The 14,454-nt window shown below is 29.4% G+C and overlaps 1 protein-coding gene across 1 annotated transcript; it reads left to right on the top strand.

Annotated features, from left to right (window-relative positions):
- Positions 7,462-9,081, top strand: LOC109345794 (E3 ubiquitin-protein ligase ATL6-like). Its single transcript, XM_019585001.1, has one exon. It carries the CDS (start codon positions 7,783-7,785, stop codon positions 8,917-8,919), a length of 1,137 nt encoding a protein of 378 aa, XP_019440546.1. The 5' UTR covers positions 7,462-7,782; the 3' UTR covers positions 8,920-9,081.

Raw genomic sequence — 14,454 nt, forward strand, 5'->3', positions numbered from 1 at the left:
ATAAAACTTGTTCTCACCTAGTATTGTTACAGGTACATAGTTCTTGTTCGCAATCAGACTTTACACGACTATCGACTTATTGTTACATTGATTAAGATTTGAGTATTGAAACATGAGGTTAACCATGTGACAAAGACATAAATTTATGCAAATGCAAAATTAGTTATAAAACATTTATTTCACCTTTCATTTTTTATCATTGTTGACTTTTATATATAAGTAATTCAAATGAATGGTGGGTGATACATCGACTATGCATAAATTTTTACACTATCAATGCATATATATTACATTCTTAAAAAACGGAAGATCTTTCTAGTGATGTATTTATTTTTACATTTAATAATTATCTTACAAAAAATTAGTCTAATAATATAATTTTGAAGAAAATTCAACCCTAAATTGACACATGTCCAATACTAATATTTAAAATAAATTAAAGGGAAATTCCACTATAAATCAGGCCTAAGATTTTGTAGAGGTTCACTAGCTATGTCTTTTTCTGAATTAAAACTTTATGTAAAAAATGATGGAGAATGCAAGTGCATGTGAATCAGCTACTAGGTACAACTTTTCTCTCATTTTATATATTATCATTTTAGGGTGAATCTTGACCTAAGGTTGAAAGTTCGAGGTTATTGGTTTAAATCATAGAAAAATATTTTCAATTGTAAGAATAAGATTAAAAATATATACCATCTTCAAATCTTATTTTGTTGGAGTCTCATATATTTGGTTCTAATTTTGATAAATAGTATCTTCTGGTCATGTATTGTATAAGGGAAAGTAAACTGAAAATTTCGTAATTGGACAATAGAAAACATGAAAAAGAAAAGTCGAGGTAAGAAAGGTCTATAAAAAATGATTCCCAAAATAAAAAATATTAAAAGTATAATGGTTAAGCGGGTGTAGATAGTGATTTCTCGTTCTCAAACCCATAATATTTATGGATACCCGACGAATTTTTAATTTTAATTATATATTTATAATAATTAATATGTAAAAGTACTTATTATATGAATAATTTGATATTTATATGATAAATTTATGATTATAGCAAATAACTATAATTTATTATGAAATAATAATAAAATATATAATCCTAAAGTAATAATAAAATACTATAATGTATAAAAAATAATAAAAAACTAAATTTATAAATATATGGATACTCACGCGAATATCATAAAACTTGTTCTCACCTAGTATTGTTACAGGTACTCGTTATGAATATTTTTACAAGTACTCACAGGTTGTTTTTTTTTTTTTTGCAATCCTAACACGGAATGCAAGAAAGACATTATATGTGTCTGCATTTTTGGTTTAAAAAAAGTAAGAAAATTAACAAGATTATACATGTATACAATTATTTTTAAAGTTTCATGCGTTAGTGACTCTCACTAAACTATTCCTAAGCAATTTTCCACTTATTAGTGTGCAAAAAAACATGTATATCTCATATATATTTTTCTTTACTTTAAAATGAGGGAATTTCTTTTTCTTTTTCTTTGATACCACTTCCTTTCCTTCCTCTTGAATTTATGAAAGCAAAAAGAGAAAATAAAAGCTGACACACTCAGAGATTCTTGCTAAAATTGATGAGAGAAAAAGTCTTGAGAACTTTTGTTGAGAGAGAGAACACATTGGACACTTCTAGTGACTTTTGTTGAAAAATATTAGCATAGGGTTTTTTGATCGGAGTATTTTATTGTAGGTGAGACTCTACTCTCAATCTCATACACCCTATCATCAAAACCACCTTATAACTCTCATTTTATGTTGATAGTGAGACTCGAACTCACAACCTCCTACACTCCATTCTCTATTACCACATTCTCCGAGACATAATTCCCTTAACCATGTATTTAAAATTTTGAAAGTAAGATTTTGTGTACTATTAAATGTATCTTTTACTTTTTGGGTAAAAAATTAATTATCTTTAGATTTCTTGATTACCCCTCCCAACAAGCGTTACTCATAAGAATTGAAACTTTGATATTTTAATCATTCCAAAGATCTAACGGGCTTATAGACTATCACCTTGTTGGTTTTCGAAATAAGTTTTGTTCACATATGTTTCTTATGTTTTTTTTTAATTCTTGGAAATGAATTGAACAACCATGCTAAATATCCCTATAAAAGGTTTAAAAAAATACAGTAATAGACGAAATTTAGAAGGAAAAATACATAGAAGTTTACCTAAAATCAAAGATAAAACTGGTGAAAAGATAAGAAAAAAATGGCTGCTTAAACAAAATTTGAAAGCAATCCGAATATACTGAAATTATAATATTAATATTTCATTTCATCAGCCAATGTTTGAGTGCATTCTGAAAAAGTTTATTGATTAACAATATTATGATTTGCATATATTAATATCTGATTAATTTTCATTCATTTCTTATACATATTTTAAAATTAATAAAACTAAAATGTACATAGCAATTATAAATTTGCGCATGTATAAATTATTTATTTGATCTGAATACATGTCCTTGATTTGATGACAGCATATTATTGGTATGTCAAAACACAAGTTTTTCTTAAGTAACACATTATTCATCATTTACGTATATTTTTATTTAGAATTTAACAATAATTAATATATAAATGATAAGAAATTGATTGATGCACTCACATTATAAAGAACTCATGCATTATTAATGCATAAACTATTTTTTCTTATTTCATTTAATGATATCTTAAATTGTAGATTTCAGACTGAAATGGACCGGGAAATTCTTTTATTTTGTGATAAACTTCGAGCATGAATGTTATATTAAAAAAATGTTGCATGAATTAATGGAGAAGTATACTATTGGGAAATTATGATATTTTATGATAATACATCTAAAACATTAAGGGATCAAATATTGGTTGAAATGTGCCTTGGTTGTAAGAACATTTTCACTTGAAATCAAGTGGGTATGAATTATAGGTAGGGTGTTAATAATTCAAAAAATAAATAAAACATAGGGAAAAGCAAAATAAGAAAGTATATTACTCCTTTGTGTATTTACTAGAAGGTACTGCTTAACCAATTTTGATGGTGATTATTATAAAATTTTCTATAATTTTTATGAAACATTTATTTTTTGATTTAAAATTCTCTTTCTTTTATCTTGAATAAGCCAATGGTCTATGCATAATGAGATTAAATCTCCAAAACTTATCACGTAAACAATATTATAATATATTAACCAAAAATAAAATTGTAACGTTGTATTAATTTTTAAATAAAAATAATTAAATTAATATTCTATTAGTTTTTGTATTTGGTTAAAAATGTTTTATAATAAATACTTCAAGAAATACTAACAAGGCGATGATCTAGTAGTTTAAAGCTCATTAGTTTTCAAAATGACTAAAACGTTAAGAATTCAATTTCTATGAGCGACATTTGTTAGAAGGGATAGTCGCGTACTCCGAAAAAGATTAGTTCCTTACCCAAAAAGGTTAGAAGATATCATTGGTAATACCAAAAAATACGGGAGGAAATATATGGTATTATATATTATGAGATCAAGTAATGTGTATGAAAACTCATTGCATTATTATTGTTATTTCACCAGCTTAATCATTATCACTTTTAATCCTTTGTTTCATTTCATGTTGTGAAAAGATACCTAGGTAAGGGTCTTCTTAATCAATGCTTTAATTTATTCCCTCATGCATAATTGAATAAAATAAGTTAATCTATAACCATAGTACATAATATAATATTCAGCTTTGAAAAAAGTACTCTAACAACAGTTTCAAAAATTAAAATTAAATCATTGGTTCTGCCATGCCATTGAATCAGACCCACAAGGGTCATTTTAGAAACAAATTCAAAGTCAGCTACAAAATCTACAAAAGTTCAAAATGTCTCAAATATTATCCTAATGTACATATAAAGTTAAGTTATTTTTTGTCCAAATAACTTTAATTAAATTCTTAGACCTCCCATAATTCTTATCTAGACTACGACCGGACAGCCTCTTATCATTGGGGAGTTTTATTGCTACATGGGTATGAGAAAAGTGAAGAATTTTATTGTCTTGAACCAAAACCTTAAAACATTAGTTCTATGGGTCTTTCCTTCTTATGAATTCTTTCACTTCTCCCCGCATATCTAATGTGCGGACTTCACACTTGAATAAACTCAACACTTCCAAAATACCTTTGAATAATTAATATGATTGATACACTAAAAGTTCATTCATCACCAACAAATTATTCTTCTAAGGCTTTTTGGTATTCTCGAGGTTGTAGGAAAGCCTTCTCAAGTTTTCTAAAACATAATAATATTTAGATAAAATTATCAATTATTGTTAATTTGATACTTTCATTTTTTTATCCACGAAAGATAATTTATTAAAGATATACTTAAATGTACAAAATAATACAAAAGTCAATAGTGCTAAGAGGAAGGAAAAAATAGAAGAAGATGTGATTAGTACGTTGCCACAACAAAAACAAAACTTGGTTGATAGGTTTCTTGATACTCACTCTCACCTAACATTATACAATTTATCCATATTTAGAATATTCTTTTTCTAAATATAAGTCATTTTATAATTTTATGTGATTTCCTCTTCTAAATATATGTATTCTAGATTGTTTTTAAGTATATAGACACACTTACTGATAATAAAAAATTAAAAAATAAGAATTTATTATAAAATTTCTTAAAGTAAATTACACTGACACCCCTGAGTTTTAGTGAAATTACACAAACCACCCCTCACTTTTCTACACCTACAGAAACCCCTAATTTTTATACTTTCATTACTGACCACCCCTGCATGAGAAATAAGTAATTTTGTGAACAAAAAATGTGATAAATGCAATTAAGTTAAACAAAATATGATATATTGTGGAGACAAGTCCAAATAATATATGACTCAATATCTCTTTATTATTTTTGGTTCGTTAAGATATAGTATAGAGCGATTTAAACAATATCTTTTTAGAATTATTGATACATTTTGTAACCAAAAATAATAAAGATACATTAATTTGTATACTATTTGGATTGTTCCTTACAATATACCATGTTTTGTTTAACTTAATTGCATTTATCATATTTTTTGTTTAAAAGATTACACTTATTTCTCATACAGGGCAGTGTAATGAAAATATAAAAACTATGGGAGGTTTGTGTAGCTGTAGAAAAGTGAGAAATGATTTATGTAATTTCACTAAAACTCAAGATGTATCAGTATAATTAACTCAATTTCTTATATTTGAATGGTTGAAATAACATAACCTTAAAATATTTATTGGTGAAAGAAGTTAATAAGGACCTAAAACTATATAGTATCTAATCATGGTTTAAACCTTGCATGCATGCATATATATGTAGGGTTAGAGAATATATCTTCACTCTCACATATTATATCATCATATATTTATTGTTTCTCATTGATAAAAAAAAATGAAATTAATATATTTTTAATTTATACCTCCTACTATTACCCGTTTGGACTTATTCAAAACAAACATATCTTTGCGTGATTTGTAATTCCTCTAACCTGTTGGATAAGACATAAAGGACTTTGTCATCATTCATTTGGAAATGAACCTAAATATAGAAGTATTCGACAGTTTGTGCCACTTTATATGTCATGATCTTATAATTGATTAGAAAAATATTTAATAATTAAATTTTAACTTAAATATTTTTTTTAATAAATCACAAATCCATAACACATGAAGTTATACAAACTGTGGGATAGCAGATATGTACTTTAGTCATAGGCCATAAATATGTCTCCCCTGTGACACAATAACTTCACCATTACATCACAAAACAGTTTAACATAGTTCCATCATTGATGCAAGGGTTGCCATCTCAAAACAAGCTCACTACACAAAAAAAGCACTTCTTCAAAAGCTGAAATAAAGCAGTTTCTACTGTACAAAAATGGGTGTAATATTCAATTTGGTCATTATAAAAAATCTGTATTAATTTTTTAGGGAATAAATTGGTACCAAAAAAATTAAGAGATCATATTACCATTATTATTAAATTCGGACTGCTCAATGACTCAGTCAGGGTAGTGGATCAATGAGTCATTGATTCAACAATTGAGTCAATGATTAGACATGTTAACTCGATTTATATTAAAAATTCTAAAAAAAATCATAATCTTATATAACAATATTTAATTATGGTATACTCATCAAAATTTAAAAACATTATCATGACTAATTAAACAACAAAAAAGAACATTTTACTATTATAAAATGACACAACTAAGTTGATAACATTATCAAACAACATATGAATTATGTTTTAACTGTAACAAAAACATATAATAAGTTTAAAATTTAATTAAACAATGAATATTTTATTATAATATAAACTAATAAATGACAAATATAACTATAAATAAGTTAAAAAGTACTTGTTTTTTCATCGGAAAACAACATCAATTTGGTTGTTTTTTCAAAAAACATTTTTTAATTGACTTGGCCGGTTCAACCAGTCCGACAACCCGAGTCACTAGTTTTAGACTTAAACTGACCGAGTCAACCCGACTTGATGCAAAACCAGTTAGATGAAATGCTATAACCAATTAAATGTCTGATTCACGGTTTAACCGGTCAGACCAGCCAATTCGAATCTAAATTTATAACACTGCATATTACTCTTTTTTAACTAGTTGGGTGTGCCTAAATATTTATTTTGATTATGTTTGGCTTAACAAACAAAAACTATAGGTACACTATACTATAATTCAAGATATAAAATATAAAATATTCATAAAAGACAAGTTTTAAATTAAAGAAGTACAATAACGTTTTTAATTACCACTGCAAAGATGATAAGTTCCAACTTATCTATTTGGTATTTTCATCTATTATTATATCAAATAAAATAAAAAGGTAAATTTAAAGGTTGAAAAATATAGTTAAGCGTGCCATAAAGTTTTCAGCACAAATTTGTGTCGGACATGGACAAGACACAAGCACACTGATTATTATAATGTGCATGTATCTCAATTATATAGCAGAATTACTCGTTAATTATATCTCAGCTTTGTATTTTAATATATAAAATAAAAATTAACAAAGTTTAAATAAATATATAGTTTCATTTTAAGAGGCTATTAGTATAAACTTTTTTATATCAAACATTTATGAATTATTACATGTGTATGTGATGATTGATTACCACTTTAATGATGAATTTACTAAACCATCGCATCAACATGGAGGTGTTTTACAAACTATGTTTATGGGAATATTCGGTTAAAGAAATAACATTATAAAGATTTTAATGTTAAAATTGAGAAATACTACTATGCTTTGAATACTCTTAATTAATGTAGACTTATACACATATTTATCTCTTGTATTATGAATGAATGACAAAGCAATTATATTTAAATTAGAGTCTATTATTTTGTTACAAGTTAAATTAGCATATATGATAGCCATGCAAATTTAATATCCCAAAACAAAATTCAAATATTTGTTTTTCTATGTTTAAACACAACCAACCAAACAATTCTCCACTTTATGCGCATCCTTCCTATTCCATCATTCCCAAAAGGCAATAATGTCACAAAAACAAACCTTGTCTCTATCCCAAAACTCTTTCAAAAAGAAAGTTAGAAAACCTTCATCAATTACAATGACACAAACACAAACCCTAATCAACACCATCCTCCTCCACATAAACACAAATATAAACACATACACAATTAAAAAAAATTAAACCCTCTATCCTTCTCTTGACATTTTCTTTTTTTTAATGAAGAAAAGAAACATTCTTTTATAACCGCAACTGCGATGACAACCGCTTTATACATATGTTTCCTTCTCTATTTCCCTCTCGTCACGGCGCAATCCGCTGATGACGAACCTAGTACATTGTCGGACGTAAATTCTGATAATTTTCAACGAGGCTTCAACCCCTCCATCACCATAATCCTAGTGGTTATGGTGGCAGCTTTCTTCTTAATGGGTTTCTTCACAATCTATACTCGCCATTGCACCGATGGTCCATCTAACAACATGCGAATCCATGGCGTCGAAATCCGACCACGTAAGGTAGCGCGTGGGATCGATCGTGCTCTTATAGAAACATTTCCAATTTTAGAATATTCAGAGGTTAAGATTCACAAAATTGGAAAAGAAGCATTGGAATGTGCGATTTGTTTATGCGAGTTTGAAGACTCTGATACGTTGCGTTTAATTCCAAAATGTGATCACGTGTTCCATCCTGAATGCATTGATGAATGGCTATCATCACATTCTACGTGCCCGGTTTGTAGAGCCAACCTTATTCCTCAACCTGGTGAGTCAGTTCACGCGCTACCGATTCAAGCCAACGTTGACTCGGTACATGATATTGAAGCACAAAACGATGTTGTATTGGATCCCACGCCAGAAATAATAAGACATCAAAACACAAGAGTTGTTTCCGAAAGAGTCTTATCTTCAGAAAATCCAGAGTTAGTAATAATTCCACCTTCTAATAAAAGAACATTGAACCGGACCAACACTCGAGATCGGTCCAACCGACCAAGACGATTTCCAAGGTCACACTCGACTGGGCATTCTTTGGTTCAACCTGTTGAGAATACAGAACGGTTCACTTTAAGATTACCGTTAGAAGTTAGAAAGAGAATAATAAACCGACAGTTACAACGTGCTAGTAGCTTCATTTTGTTGACGAACCGAACCGATTGTGAAGGGAGTAGTAGAGGGAGGATTTCTAAGCTATTGAACTTGAGTTTTAAACAAGACCGGTGGGTTTTCACAATGCAACCACCATTTTTAACCAGAGCATTGTCGCCGAAGCCGGTATCGCCGTCGAGGATAACGGTTAGTAACACAACTGAAGGAGACTCCAACCCCCTTACACAACAACCAACCGTTGGAACTCCACTGCCGATTGCTGAATTAGATCGACTTCCGGTTTAAATATTTAGTTTGGTTCGGTTCGGTTTGGTTCTTTTTCCTAAACACAACATTTTTCATTATTGTGAGGTTTTGTTTTTCTTTTCTATAGTTGTGAAATGAGTATACTAATGTAACAAAGTTTAGGGCAATTTCCACACGTGGAACATGATCAATTGAGTATTATCTAAATTTAGAAGAGTATACGAGGTTATCATTTAATTGGATATATTGAAGAGTAGATGTAAAAGCCATGGTAAATGTAAGTCGTGTAAGTAAATTGTGCTAATATAGAATGTGTATGTTAAAATATATGAAAATATATCATATTACTTTATGGAGAATATCTAGATAATATTTGAATATAGATATAATATCTTATTATGATTATATATCAGATTCGTTTATACTACATTAAAAATCTCTTAGGATTGAAAGAATATCTTAGAATATTCTTGAGATTGATATTACTTTATTTTATCTTTTATGATTTGTTTCGTTATTTAGTTAAGAGTCTAATATTAATATAAATATGAGTTATTATATCATTTATCATATTTTCAATACAATTTACTATTTTGAACATTACATTTTCTCATTCCATATCTAAACTTGATAATTTCAATAATGAAAAAGAATATTTTTTTTATGAAATAATCATAGTGATCAATTTTCACATAATATAAACTTTCAAATTTGATTTTATTCCATAATTTTGTATTAGGTCATCAAACATGCAGCTATTTGCCAACGTTTCAAATTAAGCACTGTGTCAAGTGATTAAGTTAATTTAACTCTTCTACATAAATCATACTAAACTCAACATTAAATGAATACAAATGATTTTTCCCTTGCTGACTCTAGTCAAATTTGAATTATCAAAGTTTTCAATTTGATGATGGCATATGAAGTATGATTAATGCATGTTTTTTGCTCATGTTTTTCCAAGCATTAATTCTGTCTGCTAAAAAACCACTTATTTCTGAGGCATGTTGCTTTTGGAGTTGATGTTTGTGTCTGTAATTTTACGAAAGTAGATGAACTAATCGAAGATAGTTTCCTAAAAGTGGTATCAGATCGTACAATTTAACATTGGTGTAATGACAAAAGTAGTAGCCAAAAGCAAATTATAAGTTAAAAATGGAGTTATTAAGTGACATTAAACATAATAATACCGGTTCCAAATTGCATATCATCAATATTATATATAAAGAAAAAACATGATGTAACTATTATTATGGTATAATTTTTGTTTTTTTATTTTGCTCTTAACACTTTTTAATTTCTACAAAATAAAATCATATAATTATATATAAATCACTATTCTCTCACCTTAATTAATTTGACCATTAAAGTAAAGACAAAATATATAATATATTATGCACCCGATAAAAATTACAGTTTAAAATACATCCAATATAAAAATATATTTTAATTCACCAAAATAAAATATATAAAACTCAAATATTTAATACCAAAAAGTAAAAATACAGGTCGGTAGATACAAAATACTTATCAACATGCTAGTAACCATAATAATAATAAAAATATTACAGTTTTGATAGTACGGACAACTAAAACACGATCACAATTGTAGGGATATGTTCCTTCAATGGTTTGTAATTGTAGTAACTTAATGGAACCCAAGTGCGACCATAATTTAAGCCTTTAATGACTCAATGAAACAAAGTTAGACCTAAAGTTAGACAAATAATAATTATAATTGCAGGTGTAAATGCTTCTTGATATAATTTGTTTAAACGAATATCAATTATGATTACAATAAATGCCTTTTCTTTTTTGTATGATATTAATCTCTTTCGGACTATGTAATTGTCACTCTAAACAGGTGTTGTTCCTAAAGAAAGAAAAGTAAGGTCTTTTGAGAGTAAGCTATTATATCCCCATGATATATTTCTAAATATGAAGTAAATCTAGACTTTGGTATATTGTAAAAAATCAAATACTAAAATTTGATTTGGGAAAATGATGTTTATTGTGAGGAATAACTACAATAACTAAAAGGAATTAATCTTTGTCCAAAAGGTTGAGAGATAGAATAAGAATATATTAAGCAAATATTAAAATAAAGTAGAATTGTTTTGGAAAATATAAAAGATTTACCAATATTGAATTGATTTAAGTGACATATGTTTATTTTAGGTTTAAGAATGAATTTAAGTTTAAGCTTTAGAAATATAAAAAAGCTCACGTTAAGATATATAAGATTTTCACGATACAAATTTGGATATATCAGATATATAAATCCTTCACTTATACCCTTTGCAATAAAAAAATAAAATACATTAAAAGTTTTCAGTTTAAAATCGTTATTTCAAATATTTTAATGCAATTACATATCTAGGTCACAAATTAAAGATTATTTCTTCTTATGCAAAGAAATATAAATTGAAACAAATCTAATTCAATAATTAATTCAAAAAAGTATCATTAAAAGATATCCCATATCTCTATATGATTATAATTAAGTTTAGTCTCAAATGTCTATATAACGGGTACAGATCTATTGTCTCACACTTTGTGTCATTCCATGTGTCATGAGTTTGTGATTGGTCTTTCCAAAGTTTCTTTACACACACTCTAACATTCTCCTTTTTTCAAACTCAAAGCTACACTATAAATCTCTCTCTAACATTCTTGTTATATCAACTAGTAATTGAGGATGAATATACAACAAGACTCTCAGAAAACTCAGGTACACAATTCTTACTATTATTGTATTAATATCTCATGTTAATTAAATTTATGCAAAATAAATCATCGGTCACCCGTGCGAATGTATGGGTCTCCTACTAGTTGTATTAATATTTCATGTTCATTAGGCATTGATAATAGTTTTTTGTTTGTTCTGTAGTAGTAGTAATGATTACTTATGGTAATTGATTTGTGTTGGTCATGTTTTCCTTGTAGACTTGTTATATTCTCAAGGTTAATATCCATTGTGGTGCATGTGAGCAAAAAGTGAAGAAACTTATGCATAAAATCGATGGTACATTCTTTGCATACCCTTCCTCTTTTATTTTCTATTTCTTCTAAATTTTATTATCTATTATTATATTCAAAGGAACCAAAAATTCTTTTGACGTTTTTTTCCCATATCAAAACATACCCATGTTTCTTTTTTGAAACCCTCCTTAATTATGCATGGTAGATTCATGCAAGGTTTTTTTCATGATTGATTCACGTGTTCCAAGTTTTCAACTTCATTACTTTTTGGCTTTTTTAGTGGGGTACACATATGTTATCTTGCACCACTCCATATATGTCATGACCTTATGATTGGTTGAAAAAATATATTTTAAGTTAAAATTTAATTTTTAAATAATTTTCTAACCAATCACAATGTCATAATACATGAAGTGACACTTAGTGTGGTGCAGCCGATGTGCACCCATTTTCGTGACCTACATTCAATTGATTTACTTAACTTTGTCCTAACTTTTAATTAAACCATACATGAATTTTTATAGGAGTGCATTCTGTGAGTATAGATAGAGAGCATGGAAAAGTGATAGTAGAAGGGAATGTAGATCCAACTAGACTCATAAAAACATTGAAGAAATCAGGGAAAAATGCTGAGATATGGAATGATCATAAAGGCATCATTGAGAACAATCAAAACTATCCAAACAACAACATCCACCTCAAGAACTTGCAAGTTGATAATGGCAATGGAATAAAGTACAATAATTCTCAAAATCAAAATCAAAATGGTGCACAAATAGCACACTTCCAAAATAGTAATGGGCCTAACAGTCAACATGGGCCTAAAAGTCAACCTGGTATATTTAATGGGCCTAACAGTCAACCTCGAATGTTTAATGGGCCTAACAATCAACCTATGTTTAATGGGCCGTACAATCAACCTATGTTTAATGGGCCTAATGATCAACCTAGTAAGTTTAATGGGCCTTATGCTATAGCTAGTACATTTAATGGGTCTTATGCTCCAATGAATGCGTTTAATGGGTCAAATGCTCAACCTGACATGTTTAATGGGCCTAATGCTCAAGTTGGCATGGTTAATAAGCCTAATGGTCCAAATGGCATGCTTAATGGGTCTAATGGTCCAAATGGTATGTTTAATGGGCCTAGTGTTCCACCTAGTACATTTAACAAGTCTAATGCTCAAGCTGGTATGTCTAATGGGCCCAATGCTCAAGCTTGTATGTCTAATGGGCCCAATGCTCAAGGTGGTATGTCTAATGAGCCCAATGCTCAAGTTGGTATGTCTAACGGGCCCAATGCTCAAGCTGGTATGTCTAACGGGCCCAATGCTCAAGTTGGTATGTCTAATGGGCCCAATGCTCAAGCTGGCATGTCTAATGGGCCTAATGCTCAAGCTAGTATGTTTAACGGGCCTAATGCTCCACATGATATGTTTAATGGGCCTAATGCTCCACCTAGTATGTTTAATGGGCCTTCCAATATTTTTAGTGGGCCAGCCATGAATAACTATAAAGGCTATGGAAATGGGAAGGGACTTGATGTGACTAATATACCAATGCAAATGATGGACCAATGTACTTGTAAAGGTGGAAATTATAATGAGATTAGGAGTGGCAATGAAAGGGGAAGGAAATGCAATGTGGACCATGCAAGCAAAAACAAGGAGGTAGATGTTAATAAAAGGAAAAAGAAAAGTGTTGGTGGTTTGCTAGGCAGATATCTAGGATTTAATAATAGAAGCAGCAAGAATGGTAAGGAATGGGAAAAGTGTAGAAATGACTTGGATTTATTTGAATTTGATCTCCTTAGACATAATGCTAAAATGAGCAAAAGAGGCATAAATGGCACTAATGGCATTGTGGGTCAGATGGGTCTACAAATGCATCAAAATGGTCCAATGGGCTCACTAATGCATCAAAATGGTTCAATAGGTCAGATGGGTCAACCAATGCATCAAAATGGTCTAATGGGTCAACAAATGCATCAAAATGGTCCAATGGGTCAGATGGGTCAACCAATGCATCAAAATGTTCGAACAGGTCAGATGGGCCAAACAATGCCCCAAAATGGTCCAATGGGTCAACCAATGCATCAAAATGGTTCAATTGGTCAACCAATGCATCAAAATGTTCGAATAGGTCAGATGGGTCAAACAATGCCCCAAAATGGTTCAATAGGCCAGATGGCGAATGTTCCAGCCATGGATAGGGATGGCCAATACTATCAAGGAATGCAACCTCCTTCAAACAACCATCAACAACAACAGGACATGGCCATGAAACCCATGATAATAGACCAACAACAACAGCAGCAACCAAATATGAACATGTACCAACCAGACATGTTACCACCCAATGAGTCTCACCACATTGTTGATCCTTTCACATATGTTTTCAGTGATGAGAACACTGAAGCCTCATGCATTATCATGTAAATTACTTCTAACTGGTTTGTTTTATAAGCTACTGTCTTTTATTGCTATTTGGGTTATGAAAACTTGGTGTTGAAAGAATAATGTAACGCCTTTATGTTTATTATGCACATAATTGTTTTACAAACTGAATCAGTTTTCCATGATTCATTATATTT

This window comes from Lupinus angustifolius, chromosome LG04, assembly GCF_001865875.1.
Source record: "Lupinus angustifolius cultivar Tanjil chromosome LG04, LupAngTanjil_v1.0, whole genome shotgun sequence".
NCBI lineage: Eukaryota > Viridiplantae > Streptophyta > Magnoliopsida > Fabales > Fabaceae > Lupinus > Lupinus angustifolius.